Genomic DNA, 27,467 nt, shown 5'->3' with positions numbered 1-27,467 from the left:
TACCTATTGCACATACATAAGACAGTATAGGCCACTTTGTTGTTCACTGAGAGAATGTTAGTATCTTGGCTGGATTAGTCCCAACCTGTCCGAAATTGACCATAGCTTTACTGACAGTGATGTGAGTCATTATCCATGGATAAGTTATCCATGATTATCACAGATTATCACAAAACTTCCATCTAATGAATCATTTCAGTTTCTCCTTTTGTTAAAAATTTTTACCAGAATTGTTACACAGGTAACTGAGTTGAGGCACATTTCCTGTCAATTTTATAGCTGTATCTAGGTTAACATAGTATTCCTAAGGGAAAGCAATAAATGGCATAATGGCCAGAAGTAAAAGGTCCCTCTATAATCAACCCTGGACTAATTTATTTTTTTTAACGTTTATTTATTTTTAAGAGAGAGAGAGAGAGACAGAATCTGAAGCAAGCTCCAGGCTCTGAGCTGTCAGCACAGAACCCAACACAGGGCTCAAACTCATGAACTGTGAGATCATGACCTGAGCTGAAGTCAGATGCTTAACCGACTGAGCCACCCAGGCGCCCCAAGTCCCTAAATAATTTAAAATTGACTGTATCATGCAACTGTGCACCTTTTGGGGTAGGGAAGACGAGGATCATGTGTATGTTTTGGATTTCTGGAAGGAAAATACTGGTTAGCATTCAAATTATTCCTGTTCTACTATAAACTGGCTATGTGAAAATGCCAATAATAATAATACCTTATGTTTGGGTGAAATAAATCCCTTATAGTTTATGAAGCTCATTCACATTCATTATTTTATTTAATCTGATCTTTACAATGACCCCAGGAAATAGCACGCTAGATATGGTTACATAAGGAACTGAAGGTCAGATAGGTTAAATGGCTTGCTCAAGATCAGGAGACTTCTAAATTCTTGAGCCAAGACTGGTAGCAATGTCTTCTGACTCCTGATTCAATATTCTTTTCAATACAAAGTTGCCTTTTCAGCATATTTGTACAAAACCTTCTTAGACTGTATCAGAATAAGAGTACTTCTTACTCTGCTACTTCAGATACCTCAGTGACAGGGGATACAACATGTTCCTGTAAAAGGTCATTTTTTAAAGTCCACATCTTTTGGGAGACTTGATGAGTTTCTCTGAACCTGAGAATCTGTGATTCTGTGAGCTGGGTTGACCTAGTAGGAGTAAAACCCCAGTGTGGTTTTAAAGTGCTTGCCATCACGGGACAAGTTGCTTCCCCTCCGAGGTACCAGAGGGCTCCATCTGGTCGGGCACCAGTTCCAGAGTGTGTTTCATGTGCTTGGGCGGGCTCACCACTGGATCCCATCCATGTTTGGCAGCCGGTGGGCCCAGTGGAATACTTGTGATTGGGAACATGGTGATACCACACTTGCTTGGATTTCCACCCTCCTTTTACACAGCTGCGGACAGAAGTGTGGGTGTAGCTTATTTCTGGCCCTGGGGAATTGCTTTTTTGTGCCTGCTCCCCTTTTCTTCAGAGAAGAGTAGCTCCCCATGCTTTGGTGATTACCGCAAGCATTGTTCCTGCTTTGGCCACACATGTTTGTGCACAATTTTGTCTGATTTCCAAGGCTAAGCTGCCCTTCCCCCATTAGAGACAGAATTTGGCCCCTGGTGTAGGGTTTGTGACATCACAGTAGTTACTATGGTAATAGACTTGTTATAAACACAGGATAATAGCCCTGATTTTGCTTTTTTTTTTTTTCCTCCAAGCAGTGAAAGGAGCCACCATGATCCTTAAATAAGACTAGCAGACTTTTCCGCAGACTAGGAAGTGGACAGAATAAGGCTTTGCTATACAGAACTGCCATTTAAAAAAAACCTGTTAAAAGAATAAGGAAATAATAGAAAGTACTGACCAACTTTTTCTTTTTATGCAAACATTCCTGTATCCTTTTAGTTTGAATGAATATGAAAGCCTCCTTCTTTGCTAATTTTAAAAATCACAGCATGAACACAGTCTGAAGTGGCAGAATATATATCAGCAGGAGTTTTGAAAGATAACTCAGGTTAATTATATTGTAACCTTGCTGTAATTCTTCTCATATTAGAGATTTTTAATATGGGTTCAACCCTTCAGGACTTCATTCAAAGAGGGTTGTGCCGGTAAAGGACTTAACAGCATGGATTGCAAAGGCTGTGCTGGAGTGAGTCCCCATCAAAATATGTATACCTGCCCTGCACCCCCATTAGTTTGACTACTGAAGTGCAGCTGTTCAAATGGATTTTAAATACAGATTTTTTTATAAAGACTTTATATTGCTCTTTACTGCTTTTCAAACGTAATAGCACTCCGCTCCACTGACCAGACATCGGTCCTCTGCATTGGGTGGATAGGCTTGGTTCCCCCTACCCTTGTCTACCTCTGGTCAAAGTAAGGACTTGAAGGTCCTTGACCTGAAGGTCAAGTTGGGACTTGAACCAGGATTTTTATCTCCTAGTCTCAGACATGACATTTTGCTCCTAAGAATTAAAAAAAAAAATCAATGCAACTATTGGCGTAATTGTTTTTGTTCATGAGGAAAAGATGAAATGCAGCAACTTTTCCTAGTGAAAGTCTCACTGAGCCCTGCTGCAGAAAACACTGTGTATCTAGGAAATGACATTTTAAATCTGAGTCTTTTGACAGGCTTTCCCAGAGGCTTACAACTTGCCTAGTACAAGTCCAGAATCCCTCTAAATCCCTGAATACTTTAAAATGAAATTAAATGTAAAAAGAGGAGGAAATATATTTCTGCATGTGTATGGCAGTCTTGAATAAAATGTCTTTTACCTCAGATGGTAAGTGGCCTTATTCTTATTCCCCACTACTCATGTGAGAAGTGAAAGATAGGGTCTATCCACACAGCATCCACAGGTTTATGTGGAGGGAAATGAGATCAAGCTCCTAAGAGCTCGATTCCCTGTGTGCAGCAGCATCTTGACTTTCTTTGAAAACAATGACCATTTCCTGTCTTCCAGGATGGTTTGCTTTCAGTGAGCTTTCCAAATTTGTGTTCAGTCATAGTCATGGAAATATGATATATTTTTTCAGGCAAATCTTAAAATTCTTAAGGGGTTATAAGAACTGGGCTCTAAGGAACCATTAGTTTAGCTGAGAATATGGAAACATTCACGTGATCTGCTAAGCCCTGTGTATATAGCTGAGCAACCCACAGTTAATAAGCATGTTACTTCTTGGCTCTTATAATTCGTACATGGAGTTGTACTTGCAGGGAAGTTGGAATCAGAATGTGGTTTGCATTATGATCATTATTTATTTTATCTGTTATTCAATATTCTTGGGGCTTGCATATGAATGATGTATTCCAAATAGCCATTGAGAAAACAGGATTCAGTCAAAATTGCTCTGCCATTTATTTATTTGTCCAATTTTTAAAATATAATTATTAAATAAAATTACCTACAGTTAATGGGATTTGGGTGATTTACTATTTACGTGCCAGATACATTTCTCAAAAAGAAAAGATATTCACTGAACCCTTAGATTTGGAGAGTTTTCCAAATGACTTAGAACAAGGACAGGAGGAATTATGGTGAATAGCAAGAATAGGAATAGTTAATAACCGTAATGATATAATCTCATCTTGGCTAGTATTTTTTGAGCACTTCCTACAGGCCAGGCATTGTGCTAATAGATTATTATCTCATTTAATTTTCAGAACAACTCTGTGTGGATGCTATTATTAACCTTGTTTTACAGATGAGGAAACTGAGACCCAGAGCAACTTGCCTGAGGTCACACAGGTAATAAGTGGCAGAACTGACATTTGAACTTAGGCATGATGTCTCCTTAACCCATATTCATAGCCACTGGACTATCCAAAAAAAAAATACGTCAGTCTTTCAGTCAATTACATGTTTATTGAATGTTCTTCACATTGTGCTAGATAATACCAATATATGTATCATCACCCCTGATCACCAGGAACTTACAGTGAACTTGGTACATAATCAAAACATCATTCCAAAAGAAAAAAAAAAAAAAACCAAACAAACAAACCACAAAAAAACAAACAAAAAAAAACCCAAAAAGCAAAAAACATCATTCCACTTTGACTTTGGAAGGTATTTTAACAGCATTTTCAGGGTGCATGGTACAGTAGAAGGACAGTTAAAGTGGAGTAGCAGAAAGGGTATAGGGAGATAATCAGGTACTGTTATATTCACACAGTTGAGGAGAAATGGCATCTAAAACATAATGTATGCTAGAAGATAGCCATTTGAAATTCAGGGTGATTAACAGAAGACACAACATGAAGTCTAAAAATGTTACCTATTATCATTTGGGTCCTGTTTTATCTTTCCTTATAAAATTGAGGGTTCTTGAAAAGGTGGAAATCAAATTTCAGTATGTTCAATCATTCTTTTTTTTTTTGTAGTAACCATCTGTCACTGTATAAAATTATTACAGTATTATTGACTATATTTCCAGTGCTGTACTTTTCGTCTCCGCAACTTACTTATTTTATAACTGGAACTTTGTATCTATAAATCCCCTTCACCTATTTCCCATCCCCTGCTCCCCTCCCTTCTGGCAACCACCAGTTTGTTCTCTGTATTTATGAGTCTGTTTCTTTTGTTGTTGTTTGTTCATTTTTTTAAGACTCCTCATGTAAGTGAAATCATTTGGTATCTATTGTTCTCTTCTGTCTGACTTATTTCACTTAACACAATATCCTCATGTTGTCACAAATAGCGAGATTTCATTCATTTTTATGACTGAGTAATATTCCAGTATGTATGTTTGAGCACTCTTAATGCCAAATCAAATATGTGGTTTGAATGGTAGCATGATGTGGTGGAAGGACTACCAGAGCAAGAATCGAGAGACCTGGGTTGTTAATGCCAGCTCTGCTATTTATTGGCTCTGTAATCTTAGATAAGTCACTTTGCCTTTCTGTGCCTCAGTTTCCTTGTCTTAAAGATGCTGTAGTTAGCGTAGGTAATTGTATCTTGTCTATATTTATAAAATCTTGATTTTGTGACTTGTATAGTGAATTGCCCTCCTGATTTTGTGATTTGAGAGGGTCTGTTTTAATATGCCATAATATGTATTTGTTAGTCGATTGAACATATTTAAAGAAAACGCACCTATATATGTAATTATGGCAGCCAAAAGTCTGATGGAAAATGTATGCTGTTTACGACAACTATCAGTGATTGTTAATTTTTTACTCTGGAAGAGTGACTTGAAATAGTAGATTTAAATTTTAGAAAAAACCGCTAGAAAAAAATGTGAAATGTGAGTAAACAAAAAGACTGTATCACCCATATGTCATTACACCTAATAATTTTGATGTTACACATAAGTAATTATCAATGGAAAAATTCCCAGAATTTCTGCAAAAGAGAAGCCACATTATGTCCAATTTAATTTATCAAAAAAAGCATCATAAGGAGAAATAGAAAACTTGAGTAGTCCTACATCCATTGATGAAATTAAATAATTAAATCCTTTCTACAAAGAACATTCCAGACACAGAGAGCTTCAGTGGTAGAATCTAACAAAAATTTGAGGAAAAAATAAAATCAAAATTAGAGAAACTCTCCCAGAGAATAGGAAAAAAAAAAGAAACACTTTCACTCATTTTATGATCCAAACCTGACTTTGATCCCATGACATGACAGGCCATTAGAAGTAAAGAAAATGACAATTTAATGTAATTGAGTTACATTAAAATGGAAAATTTCTGTTCATCATGAACACCGATTCAATCCTCAAAAAAATCATGGGAAACCAAATCCAGTGATGTATGCAAAAGGATAATACATCATGACTAATTTGGATTTTTTTTCTAGGAATGCAAGATTGATGTAAGTTTAAAATATCAGTCAAGAGGCACCTGGGTAGCTCAGTCAGTTAAGCATCTGATTTTTGATTTTGGCTCAGGTCGTGATCTTGTGGTTCGTGAGATCAAGCCCTGAGTTGGGCTCTATGCTGATGGTGCAGAGCCTGCTTGGGTTTCTCTCCCTCTCTGCTCCTCCCCTGCCCACGCTCTCTCTCCCTCTCAAAATAAATAAATAAACATTAAAAAATAATCGTTTAATGTAATTAATCACCTTAACAGAATAAAATAAAACCTCATACGATATTCTCAATAGATGCAGAAACATAATGTGATAAAATTTAACACAATTAATAACTTTTGGTAAAGTAGGAACCAAATGGAACATCCTTAATATGACAAAAAGTATCCACAAGAAAACCTACAGCAAAAATCATATTTAATTTTTTTTAATGTTTATTTATCTTTGAGGGGGTGGGGAGAGAGAGAGACAGACGTGAACAGGGGACAGGCAGAGAGAGAGGGAGACACAGAATCTGAAGCAGGCTTCAGGCTTCGAGCTGTCAACCCCATGTGGGGCTTGAACTCAAGAATGGTGAGATCATGACCTGAGCTGAAGTCAGATGCTTAACTGACTAAGCCACCCAGGCACCCACAAAAATTGTATTTAATGGTGAAATATTGCAGGCTTTCCTCTTGCAATCAAGAATAAGATACAGATGACCACTATCATCACTTCTATTTAATTTTATACTAGAATTCATAGACAATGTAATCTGGCAAGAAAAAGAAACAAAAATATAAGGTTTTAAAGGAAGAAATGGCATTTTGTTTATAACAGTGTATAAACCATCAATGTATTGGTAAACTTCTCCATCAATGTGTTAATTTGTAATTAACAAATACATTTATCAAGGTCTCTAAACATTGTCAATAACCCCAAATCCCTTATATCTCTATATACCAGCCAGAATATATTAAAAAACAAAATTTTAAATACCATTTAAAATAGCATCAAACCGTCAAATACCCAGGTGAAAAAACCTAACAAAATGTATGCAAAATTGTTATATCGGGAACTATAAATATTGCAGAGAAACAAAAGAAGGCCTAAATCAATAGAGGGATATCCCATGTTTATGGACTGGAGACTAAATAGTCTAAAAAGGCAGATTTTTCCTAAATTGGTGTATGTATTCAATTTAGATAACAATCCTGGCATAAAATTTTATGGAAATTATAAAGCTGCTTCTTATATTTACATGGAGATGGAAAGGGGCAAGAATAGCCAGGATAATCTTGGAAAAAAAAAAAAAAGAAAAAGGAAGACTTATACTACCAGATCTCAACAATTATTAGAAGGCTAGAATAATTAATTAATTGATTAATTAATTAATTTTATTACTATTAGTGTTAATTGTACTGTTGTTATTCTTCTTTTGACCAAACTTCTGATTAGTCTTTGGGAATCCTTTGATCTATATTTGAGGCACAAAAGAGAAAAGAGCACTTTGTTTTTCTCATGTCAATTTCTTTTGGTTTAATTTTTTTTTTTAATCTTTTCTTGCGATTATGAAACACGTTGCCTTTTGGAAAAGTGCATAAAATATAAATGTATTCTTTGACAAATAGTGATCCTTTCCACTCACAACTTCTTCCCTGTAAGAGGTAACCACTTTTATGGTAACCATTGCCTTATTTTCTTCTATAGTTTTAATACCTAAGTACACTCCCTGTCCCCCAAGCAATATAGTTTATTATGGCCTATTTTTGGACTTCAGACAAATGAAATTATGGAAGCCGGCTTCCAAAATGGCCCTAATGATCTTGGTCTCCAGGTAGTTTTTTCCTACATTGAATCAGGGCTGGTTTGTGTGACTGACTTCTGAGGCTGTCATAAAAGGTAATTGCAGTTTTTGCCTAGTTCTCTCAGATTATTCACTCCTGAGGGAGCATGAGGAAACTCAAGCAGCCCTGTGAAAGAGCTCATGCAGACAGGAATGGGGGCCTCCCACCAGCAGCCAGCACCAACTTGCCAGCCTAGTGGTTGAGCCACCATAGAAGTGGGTCCCCCAGCCCAACTCAAGCCTTCTAATGACTGCAGCCCCAAGAGACATTTGGCTGTAACCTCATGAGCAACTCTGAGCCAGAATTTCTCTAAACTACTCCCAAATACCTGACTCACAGAAACCGTGAACAATAATAAATGATTTCTGTTGCATTAAAAGAAAGACAATGAGATAATGATAAAAGGATATACAAATAAATCATTACAGTGGAATTCAGAAACAAATATAAACAGATTTTGGATTTATGACAAATATATTCATCAGCTTGTGTTACTATAACCACATACCATGGCCTGGGTGGCTTAATCAACCAAAATTTATTTTCTCACAATTCTAGAGAATGCAAGTCCAAGATCAGCGTCATCAGGCTTAGTATCTGATAAGAACTCTCTGTGGGTTTCAGATGGTCACCTTTTCTCTGATGTGGAAGAGAGAGATAGAAAGAACTCTGTTGTCTCTTCTCAGAAGGTCACTAGTCCCATTAGATCAGGACCCTACCCTCATGACCTCATCGAACCCTAATTAACTCTCAAAAGCCCAGTCTCCAGATAACATCACATTAGGAGTTAGGGCTTCAACATGAATTTTGGAAAGACAAACATTCAGTGCGTAACAACAAAGATAACAATGTAGCGCAGTGAGGAAAGGATAGTCTTGTCAATAAATGTGCTTATGGAAAAAACAGTATGTTGATTATTTACTTCACACCATTCACAAAAGTAAGTTCTAGATGGATTGTTGATCTAAATGTGACCAAAAAATAGAGCTTATAGAGCATGTAAAAGAACACCTAGGAGAACATATTTATTATCTTGGGTAGGCTAGTATTTCTTAAACTATACACTAAAAGCATTAACTGTAAAGAAAAAGACTGCTTAAATAGATTCTATTAAAGATAAGAATTTCTGTTGATTAAAAGACATCTTTAAAAGAATGAATGAAAAATTACTGAGTGGGAGATGATGTTTGTAATGCATGCCCCACAAAAGACTCATAGTCATAATATATAAAGAACCCCTATAAATAAAAAAGAAAACTGCCTAATAGAAAAATGGGCAAAAAATATAAACCAACTTCACCAAAGAAAATAACCTAGTGATCTATAAACACATGAAAAGTTGTTCAACCTCATTAGTCATTAGGGAAATAAAATTTAAAATCATAGTGAAACACAGCACATAAACATTACAATGGCTAAAATGAAAAAGTCTGACAATACCAAGTGTTGAGGAGGATGTGAAGCAACTGGAACTCTCAAGCATTGCTGGTGAGAGTGTAAGTCAGTATAACCGCTCTTGAAAGCTGATTGCCAATATCAACTAATGCTGAGCATATATATATCCTATTATCCAATAATTTCATCCTAGATATATTCTCAGCACAGATGTGTGTATACATGAGACAAAGACATATAGAAGAACCTTCATAGAAGCATTTAATCATAATAACTTAAAACTAGAAACAATCCAAATGTTCATCAACAGTAGTTAACATGGTTTCCTAGGAGTTCCTTGGATGGGCTTAGGTGGGTGAGTGTGGGTCTTGGAGTTGAATGTGAAATTGTATGTATATCACATACATGCATAATGATGGAAAAAGATCCTTGTCTCAAAAAATAATGAGTCCTTGACTTAGAGACTTAGGTTTTTTAAAAAAATTGCTTATTTTCATTCCTTTTGATTTAAGCAACTAAGCCTTAGAATGCAATTTTAACATTTTCCCTCTATATCTAGTCTGTTTATGGGTTTCTCAAATCAACTATTTAAAAATCTCATCATTCTTTATTATTAAGGAATTATCATCTATTTACATGAAGTATATCATGGTGAGGCCCAAAAGTTAAATCACAGGCATAAGACGTAAATATCTCTCATAGTGGTCTACTTGAGAGCTGCTTTTGATATGATGTAGAGAGAAATGAAGGGGTACTGGGTGAGTGACAAAATTACGATATTCAACAGTCTGCACCAGTAGTTCTAATCAGGTGTAACTTTGCCTTCCAGGGGACACTGGCAATATTGGGATATTCTGGTTGTCACATCTGGGAGAGGGCATATAGGGAGTAGAGGCCAGGCATGCTGCTAAACATCCTACAACGCATGGGACAGCCCCACAACAAGGAATTATCTGGCTGAAAATGTCAATAGTGCCATGGTTGAGAAAGCAGGCTCTACAGGGATGACAGCCATGTATATGGGACCTCTCCAGATCCTCTTGCCCCCACCTCTTAATCCAGTGATTGCTGTGGTACTTTGACAGCTTAGGCCTGTACATTCTGGAAGGGCCTTGGCTCACACTTATGGCATATGTCTGTAGCTTCTGGCTGTAGGGCTTCTCTGATATGGCAGTGTGGGCATCATGTAAATCCTTTCAGTCTCATTCACACATGTGCAAACCCAAAATGTAGGGGAATTAACACACTGGGTCAATGGGGCATGAGAGTTGATGAATAAATTCTTCCTTCTTTTGTCCCCTGAGAGAATAGCTATGAAAAGTATGTCACAAACTCCAAAGAATGTTCTTTATGATTGAATACCACTTTCCCTTAGTGGTGGCCAATTTAGTAACACATCATTATACTGGCTCTTCTTCCTCCCCACGTTCTTTCTCTGTGTCCTTCATTCCTCCTTTCTGGAACCACATGTCCAATAAATCAGCTGCATGCAAATCTTTGTCTCAGAGTTTTCTGGGAAACTCAGGATAAAATATCATGTACGTGGAGGTCCACAGTGAAAGATCAGACATTAATGGAAAAGAATATGAAAAGTTAAAATTTTATGGACATTAATGTTTGTTCCTTTAAAGTGAAGCATAAATATATAATAAAGGAGTAAAAAAGAGGGTACCAGATTTATGGTGGTGCAAATATTGGAGAACTCAGAAAGGGCTACTTCTAAAATTATCCCATCAGTCAAAGAATTTTCTAAGGCTCTTGTGGTAAGGGCAGGGGACAACAGTGGCAGCCATATGGAAGGATAAAAAGGGAAGAAATTAAGTCAGGACTCCAAGAAATAAAGGAAAGGAAAAAGAATATCCTCTGGCTGTACTCCTTTAAATGAACCTTGTTATTTTGAAAGATTTAGACTCCTAGAATTTTAGTTAGAAGGGAACTCAGAGATGATCTTGTTAAATTCCCGTTTATAGGTGAGAAAATTAGGCTGGAGAGGCTAAATGACCTTCTCAAAACCACTGAGTTGCATTAATGGCAGAACGAGGGCCAGAACTCACTTCTGAAGTGGGGATACCCTCTAAACATGGGTTCTAAGTCATGCACCCCTATGATTCCTGACACTGACTGGAACTAGGGGTGTGACCTAGTTAGGATTCCAGAAAACCCTGCCCCTAGGTCACCAAGGAGCCAAGATGCTAACAGGAAACAGGAGGAAATGTCATCTATATTTTCTCTTGCTTGTAGAGGGTGGTTGTGTTTTTGGGATTAGCCTAGACCCAACTGAACTGTTTGCTCTTAATTATTTGAAAGTATAAATAAAGTTTGGTTAAGAGAGAAGTGATGGTGAAGTTGGTAATTCTTGTTATTCTAGGGACATTCCCAATGCTGACTTCTCAAAGTTTCTGTTAAATTGAGAAGACTTAGTTCATGGACTTGGCCAAGGCGAGCGGAAATAATGATCACATTCCATTCTGGGGCTTTTCACTGGTGTTTCCCACTAAAGCAACTTTGTTCTGTGTGATTACCAAAGATGGTATCCTTGGCTTTCCCCCCTCACCTGACCCCCCCCCCCCCCAACCCTGGGCATCCAACCACCCAGGGTGCACCTGGTAAGGATTCGACTTTTTCTGCTCCTTAGGCTGAGGTCCAAAGTCAGACATTTCATTCTAGTGAACCAGACATGGTCCCTGTCTTAATTGGCTCTTAGTCTGCTGAAGGAAAGAGACATTAAAAAGAAATCTCAATCAAGTCTGGTGATGATCAAGTCCAGAGTGCTGTGGAATCTCACCAGGTTTGAGGTCAAGAAAGCCCCCTCCCTAGGATGATGTTTAAGATTAGATATGAAGGGGAAGTAGGACTGAATCAGTCAAGGATTTTGAGGTTGTGGGTGAGGAAGCAGCACATGGAAAGACTCAGAGTAGAGAGAGAACCTCAAGAAAAGTAAAACATGCCAGAGCCCAGAGAGTGGACAAACTGCTGAGGCTGGCCTGGTCATTGAGGTCATGCTGAAGAGTTCAAGCTTGTTCTTGAGGGAAGTGGATGCCAGTGAAGGGTTTTGAGCAGGTTAGAGCAGTGATAAGATTTGTGTTTCACAAGATTTTCCCACATCCAGAGCAGAGGGAATGAACTAGACAGAAGTGAGACAGAAGGCCTCCTGCAGAATGGGCAAGAGGCGTTGGTGGCTTCACTGGAATGGACAGCCATAAACTCCATGAGGATGGGCACCTACAACAGTGCCTGGTACATAATTAAACTTGGTAAATATTTATTGAATGAATGAATGCATGCATGAATGAATTGAACAAATGTAGGCATAATGTAAAAATGTTTAGGAGGACTTGGTGAATAATCAGAATGTGGGGGGTGGGAAGGAGGGAAGAAGCAGGGAAAATGCCATATTTCTGCTAGCAAGTAACTGCATGGATGGTAGAGGCAGGAATTGAGATGGGAAACACAGGAAGGGCAGATAATGCAGAGGGGTGTGTATGCAGCTTTGGACATGACAGGTTTAGATGCTGGGAGGCAGTTGGAAATGACATCTCATGAGAGGTAGCTGTGTTGATTTGGAAACCTTCACCTATGGGTGGTAACTGAAGTCACAGGAGTACATAGCTGATCAGCCCAAAGGGAGCATGTAGAGAGAAGAGAAGACTCTGAAAGATTTCTGGTTGGTGTGGCCCTCCTCCACGTTTCCTATAGCTGGGCTGTTTTGGCATGTGATGTCTCATCACATTCCTGAGTAGGGATTGTCATGGGATCCCTTTAGAGAGTCCCTCAACCATTGGTTACTCTCATTCAAGAAATCTCAATGAATATTTCAAGATGGGAAGGTGAAGAGAAAAGTAAATTATTGTTGACAATGTTCCAGCAGCTTCCCCTCGGTTCTTTGACCTCCCAGTCTCTAACACATTGATTTACCTCCCCTAAGATGGTAGTCCCATCCCGGTATGCTGTCCCAAATGCTGAGAGGTGGGACTTGGCCTGCTAGTCAGTCATATTGGGGCTGCTTATCCTCCTCTCCTTTGGGGCTGCTTATATCCCTCTCTGTGGTTACCACAAACACCTGGCTCCTGTGACTTTTGTGTGGTGATAGAGCCATGGGAGCAGGCTTGGCTTTTTCATGATCCTTGTCTATTGCACCTTGACATTTTACACTGGGAGCAGCCATGGGAAGCTTCGTGAGGACTGGGATCATATCTTTTCTTGTTCGCCAGTGTATTTCCAGCTTCTAGTATAGTGCCTGGCACAAAGTTGAGCAAATAAATGAATCTTTTGTCTACAATTAAAGTTTCCCCTCTAGGGAGATTTGTCAACCACTGTGGCGCCCATTAAGTGTAATTAATGGGACAGGCAGATTTCAGAAGAGGAAACGAGCCCTTCAGATAAATAGTAGGTGATGGCAATACTTTTCTTGCTCTGATGTCCTATGTAAGGCAGCTTGACCCTTTAGTCCTAACATGCTGCTATTTGTATTTCTTGGGAGAGGATACCCCTCTATGCAGGGCAGGGGCTTGGAATTTCTTTTCCATCAGTGATGGATTTGCTGGTGCACACTTTTTGACCTTACTCCCTATTCACATACATTTGTTGGCTAGATTCTAGAGCTCAGTGAGTGGACTTCAGCCATGTAGGAGAGAGGTCCAGTGGAGAGAAAACCCATGATTGCAACATCATTGTCCCAGGGCCTCTGGATTGGTCACAGGGTCATATCCCAAGGCTCAAGAATAGGGGACAAGATTTTACTTGAGCTTCTTGTGCATGGCAACCACCTGGTAAACATGAATTCGGTATGTTAAGAGCGGTATTACTCTCCCATTGCCTTATTACTCATTTCTGCTATTGTCTCTATAGGACCTTACAGGAAAAGGGTTACCTTCTCTATATTGAATACATGTAGCACACACCACAGGACTTTGTGGCCATGGATATCTTTGTTCAGTCTGGTGGTGTTTCTTGGAGATTAGTTTTTTGAAGACTAGTAAGCATTGATCAGCACACCTAGTACTGGCCACATGGCTGCAGGCCTTGTCTTTCTGCCCAGTGCAGACAAAGCTCCTGGCAGTGGAGGACCCAATTCTGGGTGAAAGAGGAGAAACTTGCCTGATAATTGATGACCCACATGTAAGTGCTCGTGCTTCAGTGCTGATATAGGGCAGTAGAACGACACATCCCAGGGAGACTTCCTTAGAAGTCCAGGTTTGTGGATTCTCTGTGTGTGGTCAAATTGGTGAAATATAGCACATTCCATCTCCCTCTTTAAGATTCCTAGTTATACACTGGCGGTACCAAAACGTCTTAGGTAAAGGGTCTATTATTTAACTTTGTTTAGTCCAGTGTTTTCATACATATTTGACTATCGAAGTCTTTTTAAAAATAACACCCATTTAAGTATCTCCTGGGAATAATACTCAGTGGAATGTGCTTTGGGAAATGTCACATGGAGGTTTTCTTTACTCTTGAGTTCATCTGTCTTCCTTTCTTATTCCACTTTCTTAGGGTGAGTATGTAGGAAAGACAGACTCTCCACAGTGAGTACTGAGATATGGAAGTGAGGTTGTCCATGAGACTTACAAGGAGTTCCTTCACTGGCAAATCAGGGAAATTATGGGGAGATATTCAAGTTAATGTCAAGGAGCTGTAGACAGATGTGCTTAGTAGTGTCTTGTTAAAGAATCCAAGTTTAGTATGGCATTCAAGAGAGAATTACTATTTTGTGACTTTATGGGATCTCTCATTTTTTTTTTCTTTCTTTGAATGTTGGGAAAATAAGTGAGCAAGGGACACTGAAAGCAAAGCAAATGCACTGTTTAACTTTGAGGACACGATTTACTCAAAGAACTCTTTGGACTTTTCCCTGGTCGTCTTTGACTAGAAACACAGGGGGATGAATTCTCTGAAATTTGGATCATTTCTGGATGAGTTACATTCTTACCTTTTGGGAATTGATTACGTCTTCATTTCTACCATCACTCTATAGGTTCTGAACTTCATTTCCTTTCCTCTGCATCCATCCGTCCATCCATCCATCCATCCATCCATCCATCCATCCATTTATTTATAGTTTAAGCACTGCTATGTGCACAGGCAAGAGACAAGGAGCCTGCTCTCTGGTTGCTTACTGAGGCTCCTAGATATGAAATGAGATTCCAGTTTTTCTGAATTCTGATCTGCCCTGCTGGAATAACATTGTTCAGCACGTCTCTGATGCTGTCATATTCTACTAAGAAACATTCAGGGGCTCCTTATTAGCTGTGGAATAAGGATGAGCCCCATTCCTTACCCTTGTCAAACATCCTTTAAGGGATTCCTTATTCAGGCCCCACTGGCACCAATCTAATCTGTTTTGTTTTTTTTTTAAAGTTTATGTATTTATTTTGGGAGAGAGCAGGGGAAGGGCAGAGAGGGAGGGAGAAAGAGTAGGCCCCGCACCGTCAGTGTGGAGCCCATCATGGGGCTTGAACTCACGAACTGTGAGACCATTACCTGAGCTGAAACCAGAGTCTGATGCCTAATTGACTGAGCCACCCAAGAGCCCCTAATGTGCTTTCTCTTCTTACAATCTTGGTTAATGGGGCAACTTCAGTTCTCCTCCCCATCACACACTTTTCTTTCTGTTCTTGGAAGCAGGGCCATGTCTTACTCAACTGAGCATTCTTGACCAGTTACCTAGTGCAGGGGCTTGGATGCAGATGTTTAATTCATTCTGGAGTCACATCTTTTAGAAATACACACACACATATGTGTGCATATATATGTATCATATGTACATGTAAAAATTAAAACTTGGCTAGAAAAGTTCCATTAGAAAATTAAAAATTAATTTAAATTCTGTAATTTTTCTGTCGTTCATTCATTTTACTTACTGGAACCAAATTTTAGTTTTTGTATAGAAATTTCGATTTTATTTTGGGGTTAAGTCCTACTCTATTTAGAGGGACATGGACTATTTAAATTCTTGAAATCACTTCATCCAATAAATAAATAAATAAATAAATAAATTCTTGAAATCACTTCAATTTTTCTAAATGTTTATTTTTGAGAGAGAGAGAGAGAGAGAGAGAGAGAGAGAGAGAGAGAGGGAAAGAGAAACAAAGCTCATTTGGTGGAGGGGCAGAGAGAGAGGGAGACACAGAATCTGAAGCAGGCTCCAGGCTCTGAACTGTCAGCACGGAGCCCGATGCGGCGCTCGAACCCACGAACCGTGAGATCATGACCTGAGCCAAAGTCAGACAATTAACCAACTGAGCCACCCAGATGCCCCTCTTGAAATTACTTCAAATGATTTTATCTCCAAAAGAAAAAAATAGGAATAATTTTAGGGGCGCCTGGGTGGCTCAGTCGGTTGAGCGTCTGACTTCAGCTCAGGTCATGATCTCACAGTTTGTGAGTTTGAGCCCCACGTTGGGCTCTGTGCTGACAGCTCAGAGCCTGGAACCTGCTTCAGATTCTGTGTCTCCCTCTCTCTCTGCCCCTCCCCCACTCATGCTGTGTGTCTGTCTCAGAAATAAACATAAAAAAACAGGGATAATTTTAGGAACCATGAAGAATCATAGTTGTATGGAAACTCTATCATTTTATTGCACCTATCCTTTTAATGAGAAATAAGTGCAATAAAATTTTATTAACTCAGTCTCTATTATTTTGCAACTTTTGATAGTTCAGTTACCAAGGTGGCAGGAATTTTCAGTTGTTACTATGATACTTTTTAAAAGCGCAAACTTCTTAGGCACTTAGGAAGATCCACCCATGTGTAGATAGTTGATGTAATAATTACAAAGAATTCCCATCTATTAATTACAGAATATCTGGCAGTACAGTGATATATTTGGCAACACCTTGTCACTATTAATTCAAGTTAAGTAATTTTTAAAAAGAATAACTGTAAGTGAAGCTTTTATTAAATGTAATGGCTTTCTTCTTAAATAGTCTGAGTTAGTGAAATTTAACCAATTAACTCGGTTGTGCTTTGTATTCAAAGATAGTGGTTCTGCAGATGTCATCCATGGGAGGGGATGTGATTAAAGAAGCTGGAGCCTGGTCATCCGGACCTCTCCAAGGTGCATATAGGTAGCAGACACCTCCCTTTCCGTATGCCTCTGATTGTCAGTAATTCTAAGGAAGGCTCGTTTCCATGTAGGATGTGCCTACTTTCTATAGTTTTGTCCTCACCACACCTCATAGTTAGGATGGGCACGACTAGGCCTTGAGTGACTGGCCCACGTCACACAGCTGGAAGGGGCCATATTAATATTTTCACCAATGTCCTATCTCTACTCCTGGCACTCTACCATACTGTGTTTCCAATAATAGTGACTTAGGTTTGCAAAGCAGTGTAATCTGTCACTCATTCACTCGAAACAAAAGTCACCCCCTCAAGACTGTAATAAGTGGATCTGCCTCTTGCCTTTCTTTTCCAGAGATCCCTGGCTGGGTGCTCTTCCTCCCACCTCCTTCAACTTCTACTGTTTTAGTTCACACCTAAAGGGCACTCTGAAGATGGTTGCTACACTGTGATTAGACAGTATGGTTTTTTGTCCACACTTTGCTTTTGCAGCCCTCAGCTTACTCTACCTATATGCCCAGGGCTAGACTTTAGCAAAGTAGGGAATGACCAGAGGCTTCTTATACCATAGCCTCTCCTATTTCTGCCCTCCACCTCTCTCACTGGAATCTTGTCCTTAGCCCTTCTCTCCACTCTCTGTGAAAACGTGTTCTTCAGAAAGAATCACTCATTTTTTTTTAAAAGAATCATTCATTTTAATGCATAAGTCATTATTGACAAATATATACTGAATTTTATTGCTTTTAGGGAATTTGTGTTTTAATGGGATATGTAAAATATATAGCCAAATATATTACCCTCTAATGGTAGAATTTAATTTTAGTGAGCAGTTGTGTCATAATTTTTGAAGCTAGGATATTCTTCTTGGCATCTTTGCAATTACAGATGTAAGTGGTTCCTGTTTCACCCACATGGAAAGTCAATCTTATCCATGTCTTGCTGTGATTTCCCTCCTTTCTAAAGAGAGAGCTAGGAGTATTGTTTGCCTGTGGGTGGAATGACTGCTTCCTCAGATCCAGTATTGGCCCTGTCTCCTTGTTTAAGTGGCACTTGCTGGTGAAAGTGCAGAGACAATGTTTGCAGCAAATCCAAGTCTCATAGTCATAAAGAAATAAAGGCTTGCATTGTGAGCCTTTATTTTTTTAAATCAATCAACAAATATTGATTAACACTTCAGCTGTCTGCTCAAAGGCATTTTGACCTTTTTGATTTCATTTTCTTTGTGTATGAATGTGTCATGAAGCAGGGTGCTGTGTACGTAGCAGAATCTGTGACAGCGCTTAGTCCTTTTTGCAGAGGGAAGTCTGTGTGGATGGCGTGTAATCTCAACACTTAGAAAGGCTGTGGTCTCGAAAATGTAGTAGTCAAGAGCTTGGGCTCTGGAGTCAGACAGTCTGGTCTTCATCTAGGCTTTGGTGTATACTGGCTCTGTGACTTGGAACAAATTACTTACCTTCTAAACCTCATTTTCCTCATCTGTACAGTGGGGATCATGTTCGTATTTGCTGAGGGAGCAGTGGTTGTGACTAAGTTTAAATGACGAATTTGAAGAACTTTGTACTGTGCCTGCTCCCATTAAATGCTGAATAATGGCTAGCCATGATTCCTAGATTTTTCTGGGTCTCCTTGTATGTTCACTTCTACAATCCAAAGAATTGTACAGAAGCTTCTATAGGACTCTGTAGAAGCTTTTAAACTGGACTGCCTCAAAGTTTTTGCAGTTGAATTATTCCAAGAAGGGCTGCAAAGAAAGCAAACTTGAACCCTAGTTTCTTGCCTGCCTTGCAGGCCATGTCTTTATCTGCGTTTTTTTTTTTTTTTTTTTTTTTTTAAATTTAAGTTTATTTTTGAGAGAGACAGAGACAACATGAGTGGGGGAGGGGCAGAGAGAGAAGGAGACAGAATCTGAAGCAGGCTCCAGGCTCTGAGCTGTCAGCACAGAACCCGACATAGGGCTCGAATACACGAACCCATGAGATCATGACCTGAGCCAAAACCAAGAGTCAGACGCTTAACCGGCTGAGCCACCCAGGCACCCCTATATGTGTTCTTTGTATAGCTACTCTGACAAACAGATTGACAGAGGGCCAACTGTGCCATACTTTCCTTTCGAGTTGTAGAGAATACTCAGGAGTCACATCAGACTGCCTTGCAACCTGTCCCAAATATAATTCAAATATTGAAATGATTATCTGGATGTGTGCATTCCAGGAACTGTTAGAGGAAAGAAACATCACCAGGAAATACTTGATTTTTCCTTCAATCTTAGACTCCCGTGAAAGTTACAAGGGGTGGTAAATCTACAGGTTAATCACTTGGGGTCCAGCATAAGGCCTTCCTGACTTTCTTTGTGTTCTGGTCAGGTAAGCAGGTATGCATGTTCAGAGCCAATTCAAGTGCCCCTAGGATGCCACTGACCAATGGCCATCCTTATTTTTGAAAGTCACCAGATAAGGCAGTTTCTCAAACAACTTCAGCAAGGCATTCCAGAAATGCTTGATCTCATACTTCTCTGCACTATGATAAATAAATACAATTTTGATTTCATGTTAGAGTAATTAATCTGAACTTCTCCTTCTGGAATGTAAAATGGAATAATGTTCTATAGCTCTTTGAACATTAGATTGGAAATAAAATGCCCTAAACATTTTGCTTAATTAAATCCTAAAGAGGTGGTACAAACTTTTCATGATTAATAGAAGCATGCATATTTTGACTGATGCATATTTATATGATATTATCATATGAAAATTTTATCATGTTATACAAACTGTTCGCCTCGGGAATGTGACTTAATGCTATAAATATTTTGCATTTGTTGTTGCGTTGTTCATTATGAAAAGTACACAGGCTAATGGCTATAAGGAAAGATCTGTTATGCCAGTCTTCTTTGAGGTCATCTCAAGTCTCTAATGGCACAGACGTTAGCCTAAATAAAAGATAGGAAGTCAGGTTCTCCCTAGTTTGAAGAAATATTAAAAAAAATTTTTTTTGGTAGCAGATCAAATTAGAAAAGCTAAAATGCTAGGGCCTTCTATTTTGCCAATGTAAAGCTTGCACATAATTACTGGGTTTCAGATTTTTAAAATGTGGTTGTTGAAATGAACATATCCCTTTGGTTTTAAGCACTTAAGAAAAGCCCTAGTTTCTAGAGGTGCAGTCATACAAATTTAGGATGGGGCACCATCTCATGTCTAGGGGCAGACTTTTGAGCTATGTTTTAGCTGAAAAATTAACTTAGATAATTACAGTTCTTAGTTTCTTAAATATGATGTTAATAAAGATGGCTTTTATAAGACCAGAGTACCTGAGATCTCTGAAAATGTCGTCTCATCTTTGGAGCACTTGCTATTGGTAGCAGTTTGATGACAGAAAAGGAGAAATCCAATGGAATTTTTCCAAAGTGTTTGCCTCTATGAAATGGAATTTTATGAGAAGCGGATGGGAATACTGAATTATTTAACAAGACAGATGCTAGCCACCATTCTAAGAGTTTTCCAACTGCCACAGAGAAAACAAAAGTGCACAATTTCTTTTGTCTCATCTTCCCATATTGTTACTTTGTAGTATAAATGATTTATAAAAATCATCTCCCTTAACATTCTACTTTTTGTTTATGTGTTAGGTCTAGTGTAAGAAAGTGTCCGTGCCTCCTCTTAGAAAATTGACGAGTGGGGCTGCCTGGCTGGGATGGAGGGGGTGGAAGGAAGCCCCAGAGAGACTGTGAGCTGCCCTTTCCCCAGCCACCTTGCTGCACCCCAGCTCGTGGAGGCCCTTTGCCCACCTTGTTACCGCTTTGTTCTCTACCGTTTTTCGTCTCAGTTTTAGTCCATTATAGTGGGCTATTTTATTTTATTCATATCCATTAAAGATCTAGGAGGAAAAATTTTAGGTTTTGTTTCCCAAACCAGACTGTTTAAAGGAAGGAACCTCAAGGGGAAGCTGATGGTTGTTCTAAAACAGGTCCTTGGGAAGTGGGGTCTCCTTTTTGAACTCTGAGGCCAAATAATTTCCCCCATAAAATGCTTTTTTCCTTACAGATTTCACCAGAATCAAACTTACTGCCAATGGATCACTTGGGAGAGTTCTGCTATATCATCTTCTTTTTTAGGACTTTAAGATTTTAAAGCAGCTAATCGAGAAGAATAGAAACTCGCAGTTCAAATTAGTTTAGTAATGACAGATAATTATTTTTAAAATGTACTATTTCTAATCTAATTAAAAAAATCTCCTCCATACTCTGAGATAAATTGTTCAGTCTAAATTCAGATAAATTTGTGTCTATGACATTTCATGTCTATAGACATTTCATGTAAAATGTCTATATGTAAACAGATACCGTATTAGAAACCATATAAAATATAAACAAAGCTTTCTTGAATAGAACAAACTGTTAAATGCAGTAATCGTATGACATTTGAATTCATGTTATGTCTCCATTTAAAGAAAGTTATGTTATCAAAAATGTTTGGCTCATATCAAAGGTCATTTTTACACTGTCTTATTTGATAACTAACAATAGATCACGTTCTGTAATTTGTGGGAAAAAAAGTGGTCATTAAAATGACAATATTTATTCCATTAAGGTAAATAAAATGCTGCACGTAGTTCTGAGTGATGATACTCAGGGGGAAAAGAGCCGTATCACTGCACTACAAATTAGTTTGCTTCTAATTTTGCAGGCTGATGACCACACTGCCTCAAACCAAATCTTTTCCCTGGAAATGGAATGATTGCATGACAGACTCTATGAACCATGAATATGTCAACAACTCATGGACCAGGCCTTGCTTAGCAATTAGTCTTTGGGGGATTTTATTCAGAAATCAGACAACCCTATACCAGAGCTTGTTGGGGATTTTGTGATTACCATTCATGTCGGGAGCATGAGTCTGGGATAGTAAAAAAAAAAAAAAAAAAATCCGTGAAGGAAGAAAAAATGTAGCTAATAGTGGCAGTCAGTCATATGTACACACATTGTCAATGGGGAGGACCAGAAAACTCAAGATATAGCAAAAGCCCCCCTAGGAGGCAGCAAGAAAATATTTCTTAGACTTCTTTTTTTTCTTATTATTATTTTTAATATTTATTTTTGGGAGAGAGACCGAGCGTGAGCAGGGGAGGGACAGAGAGAGGGAGACACAGACTCCGAAGCAGGCTCCAGGCTCTGAGCTGTCAGCACAGAGCCTGACACAGAGCTCGAATGCATGAACCATGAGATCGTGACCTGAGCCAAAGTCGGACGCTCTACCCACTGAGCCACCCAGGCGCCCCAAAAATATTTCTTAGACTTCTAATTAAAGTCTCCTTTTATTCCCCCCAAACAGGCCAGTATTTCTCAGACTTCAGTCATTTGAATATCACCATCACATTTTTGTTGTAACTCTTATCACCTGCATTATGATTTACTCAATGCATTTTATTAACTGACTCACTTTTTAAAAAGCCTGTCTTTGTTTTGAGCAGTCATATTGGTGATAGCATGGGCTTGTCTTGCTAGTTAAATTTGTTTTCTTCTCTCACAAAGGAAAAGATACACAGTATTTTAATTGTTGAAAATATTTGCATACCACTTACCATCATTCTGAGCATCTCCATGACACGGGTGGCAGGGCCCACAGGAGCTGCAAGGACCACCAGTCTAGCTGAGAATCATCTTTGTGGCTGTGTGACCTCAGGTCTCATGGCTGACACCTCCATTACCATCCCTTCTTCCCAGGACACGAGCTACATCACGTGGAAAGAATTTAAATCAGGCCTGTGCCTCCCTGAGGACACCCATGCAGGAAGGTTTTGTCGTAGGAGACTGCTGAGTGAGCCAGGCTAGTGCCTTTTCATCAGCAGAATCTGGCCGCTCACCTCCTTCCTTTTTTGACTAGCCACATCACTTGGGAATCATTATATTGCAAGGGTAAATAACACCCTATATCATGTAACAGTAATAAGGAACATGCCAAGATTGAGCCTGGTTCCTGGCTATCAAGGTTCACACTGGGGCCTCACATCTGTAGGTTAGCACTGGCTGTCCCACCTAGTGTGGATCCTGTAGGCTTTCAGCAGTACCTTTGAAGAAACGGGTCATTTTATAAGCTTCATTAGTACTGAGCCTGCTTTAAGCAGGTAGAATATGCATTTTTAGCAGGCTAAGACGTCCTAGGAACCCTCCTCCTTGCTGTGCATTCATGCTCTGTGCTCTGGATTTTAAGTAAATGATTAAATGGTGTCTTTTGGAAACTTAGGAGCCACCCCCCCCCCCCCAAAAAAAAAAAAAAGCAAGCACTGAGTCCTCCTATCAAGAGCTGGCTATCCTGCCTTTGAGGTCAGAGCGTGGTGAGGCGTAGAAGTTAAAATTAGACTTCAAGTAGCTCTGTCAGGTTGAGGGTGTGTCTAAGTTTGAAGGGATGTTTGCTTCTGATATGAACATTTTTCTTATACTTTTATTATAGAAGATGATGTGTCAAATGTACAAATAATGTGTGCCTGGTGCCAGAAAGTGGGAATCAAGCGCTATTCCCTGAGTATGGGAAGTGAGGTGAAAAGCTTCTGCAGCGAGAAGTGCTTTGCGGCCTGCCGACGAGCCTACTTCAAGAGAAATAAGGTAAGAGCACGTAGAGAGAGGCGGCTCTGCAGGCCTCGCCAGCCCACGTGCGCATGTGCCTCTTAGCTTCTAGCTGAAAACACTGTGCACATTTTTCTTTTATTTTTTCTGTTTTGTCTGTTCTCTTTTTCTGCCATACTTAACCTTTTGGAATAAGGAATCAACCCCCTTCCAATGTGTAACCTGTTCTTCAGTTCCTCTGTTTTGATGTTTGAATTCTGAGAGGGTGACTGAGAATCTGATGAGGAGGGACACGGTGATCACAGCTGCCATCCTAAGTGACAGTGTCTCTCCAGCAGTAGAATCTATAGACTAGAGTCCATGAAAGATAAGTGGTAGCGATTCCTTATAAAGGCTGAGAAACTAGCCACAGAAGTGTGGCCAGAAAGCTTTAGTCCACACAGTTTAATATTTGTACCCAATGGTAATATTGCTCTGGCTCGCTCTAAAATCTGATTCGCAAATTCTAATCAAGAAAAACGTCAAGTCTCTCTTGACACCTTATATTCAAGTTTATTGATATTGAGAAAAGTGAAATAATGAATACCTGAACCAGCATTGCTCACACAGCCAAGCATTTCTGAGCAGCATGGTGGGTGAACACAGGAACAGCCATAGTTACCGGTTTTTGTTTTGTTTTGTTTTAAGACATCTTAGATCTGAAAATATCCTTAAAGAATAGTATTAGCCACCATTGATGAGAAGTGGAATGCATGTTTTTACAATCTCACACACACATACACACACAGCTAGTTTCTTAATCTTTAAAGAACCGCTGTAGCATTTCGCCACCAATTACTGAAGTCAATTGCTAGTTCTTGATTATTTTTCATTGATCTGTAAAGCTACCATAATTCATAAAATTGTCCACTTTTTTCTAAGCATTTCCATTTTCATAATACAAGATCACGATCTGTCTTTTCTTGAAGCAAACAATTATTATTTTTTTTAAGTCTGATATTTGCAATCCTGAAATGCTAATCTTGGGTTCACTGCATTGCAAGAAGCACCGTTGCAGCAAATTATCTCCTGCAAATTTGGGTCACATCATTCTGCCAAAAAACATAATGCTGAAAGAATTAGGCTGCAGGATTCAGCGGGGTGGAATTTTAGTAGCAGTCTCTAAGAATTAGGCTCATAATCTTCACTGGAACAGGGAGGCAAGTAAGGAAATTGTTTGGAATTCTTTTGGGACGGTCAACAGTCGAGTTCATTTTCCCTTGGGAGGGGCCAGTGAGACTCCAGAGGAGGGTGGCTAGAGCCTTGCATGAGACACGTTTTGTTTTAATATAGGAGGATTAAAATGATCTCTGAGACCCTGGGGCTCCTGTTCTGAGCGCTGAGCACTGGGGTAACAATCACAGGAGTGGACCCAGTGCTTTCATCTTCAAAGCCCTACTTACCACAACAAAATACTTTGCACTCCATCCCAGAAGATGGCTAGAGAACAGGATTTTTTGTCTTTCTATGATTCTGAAGGATTATGGGTCTGGATCTTGATGGACCGCCTGTAGCGAGCAAAATCAAGCAAGATGAATTTGTCACAATTCTGGCGATACATGTTACATTTTGCAAAGCTGTTTTGCTTTAGTAAGCCTTTAAAATAGCCCAGAATACCAAATTTGTACATATAATACCATATATAAAAATTTATGTTATTAAAAAATAACATGTAATATTCCATCGTTATAAAGTTTAAGGTCAAACTGAATTTAAACTTCCGTAGCATACTGTTTTAAAAATATGGATAACTGGGAGCCGAGATAAGAATTAGTATTTGGAATACTTACAGCAGGTGAAATCAGCAGGGGGAGGGGGACCATTACCTTTCACTTCCTGCAGGGAGTTATTGGGGTAGGTCTTTGAACATTCTGCAAAAGCTGGGAGTCACAGTGGCTTGAAGTTTAGCCAGTGACTTTGACAGCTGATCCCAGCAGCCCATTAGTGTATATACAATACCTGTCTTCTCTGTGATCTTCGTGCTTATTTATATATTCCAAAGCTCTGCCACCCTATACCTTCTCATTTTTCAAATAGGGGAATAGACTGGTCACATTGCTTGCTGGATTCCTTTTTTTTTTTTTATTTTAAGAGTGTTATCTCTGCAACAATATCCTATTGTATTACAATAAACATGTACAGCTGCTGCATTTCTGTTAACTGATAGGATTTTGTGGTCATTTCATTTAGGGCTTGGGTTTCCTAATGGATTGTATTCGATACCAGTCTCCATCCTGCCATTTCTAAGAACTGCTGTAATAAGCCCCAGGGTGTTCCTCACTGAAGAAAATAGCAAATAGCTACTTCTTTTCTTGTGTCATTTAACAGAGTCTTTAGTCCTCATTATTAAAATTGTGGACTTTCTTAATCTTAGAAAAATGGCAAAATTCTTCCCATTCTGACATAGAAGATTTTCTGGCTGAATTCTACACTAAATTTTAAATATTCAGAAGTGGATGGAAAGCAGTGTGAATAATATGTGTGTAGAAGAGAAATTTGCCTTAGATATAATGTAGGTTTAAAAAAACATGTAAAGTTAACTATGCTGTAAATTATGCTTTATAATGACATCCCGCTTCTTGGTGGATAGCATGCTGGGATCTAAAAATGGCCTCTAAGTTGAACCCAAATTGCATGCATAACTTTACAAAGAAAAATCCTAGTAGAAAAGGTAGCTAATTAGGAGCAGTATTCAGCTGACCTCTGTTTTGTGTCTGAGCAGCACCTGCATTTGTGAATGTAAATTGGACAGCTGTGCCTGTGGCTCCCCTGCTCTCCTCTTCACAAATGCTTGGGTATGGAGGCAGGAATTGATTCGCTGCTAAAAACAAGCACAAAAATAGCCCAACTCTCAAAATGAAGGCCCACTGAAAATTGGCTCTTTAAATTTCATTTGCTCCTCCACCCTTCCTTTCTCTTTGGGTCTCTACGTCTTTTTGATGGAGTAGGTTAAGAATGTCACATCTGTCTCTCACAAAACTCTGGCCCTAGAAAGGAAGGTGGGGTAGACTGAAGCCAAGTTAACCCTTTATGGCACGTAGTTTATATTTTCAAACCGAACTTAAAATTTTATTTGAAGAGTTGTGTGGATTGCCACACTTATGTAGGCTTTCTTCGAAATGTTTCTGTTAAGAGGGGATTGTGAGTCACAGCTGTGTTCGTTTAAGGAGCCTAACTACTAGCTTATACATTCCAGGGTGTTGGCTCTAAGAAGTGATAGTGTTAATCCATAATTATATTTTGTAGAATCCTTATCCCCAACAGTCTCAATTGCTGGCTCAAAAGGTTTTGAAACAGTGGGTAAGAAAAATACCTTTGTAGTCTATGGGCATTGGCTGAACAATGGTATGTCAATCTCATTACTTGATGCACTAGAGACTTTTCAGGGAACTAAGAGCTTGCTCTTTTCCCAGCCCCTTTTTGAGGCCACGAGTAGAGAAGGACTTGAGAACATTTCTAGCCTAGTGATTCTCCCAGGAGTTGGAAAGTTGCAGAGGTGTCTTAGTAGTTTTGCAAGGGATGCTGAAGGGTTTTGTCTAGCAAATACCAGTTTTACTTTGCACAATAACGGACATTTAAAAATATTCTTTCCTAAGGGAGTAATGCCTTATAATCATGATCCCTTTAAAAATGAGAATAATAAACAAGACCACAAATATAGTCATTTTCAAATAGCCCGTGTTTGGTCTTTTTCCTTCTGCTTGGGAAATATCTTACTGTCTAAACTAACGTCCATTAGGAGATAAATCAAGCAGGAGATAAAA

The 27,467-nt window shown here is 39.0% G+C and overlaps 1 protein-coding gene across 2 annotated transcripts in view; it reads left to right on the top strand.

Annotated features, from left to right (window-relative positions):
- The window catches only part of SOBP (sine oculis binding protein homolog), a 162,280-nt gene that overhangs the window by 18,752 nt on the left and 116,061 nt on the right, over positions 1-27,467 (top strand). For both annotated transcript variants that reach the window (XM_019443017.2, XM_019443016.2), the window contains exon 4: positions 23,552-23,703. In XM_019443017.2, coding sequence (XP_019298562.2) covers positions 23,552-23,703 — 152 coding nt within the window. The remainder of the gene's footprint in view (positions 1-23,551; positions 23,704-27,467) is intronic.

The sequence above is a fragment of the Panthera pardus genome, unplaced genomic scaffold (assembly GCF_024362965.1).
Source record: "Panthera pardus isolate Hobbes unplaced genomic scaffold, ASM2436296v1 HiC_scaffold_17, whole genome shotgun sequence".
NCBI classification, from domain to species: Eukaryota; Metazoa; Chordata; class Mammalia; order Carnivora; family Felidae; genus Panthera; species Panthera pardus.
Note: the sequence above shows the minus strand (reverse complement) of the source record. Positions and strands in the feature narration are given on the sequence as shown.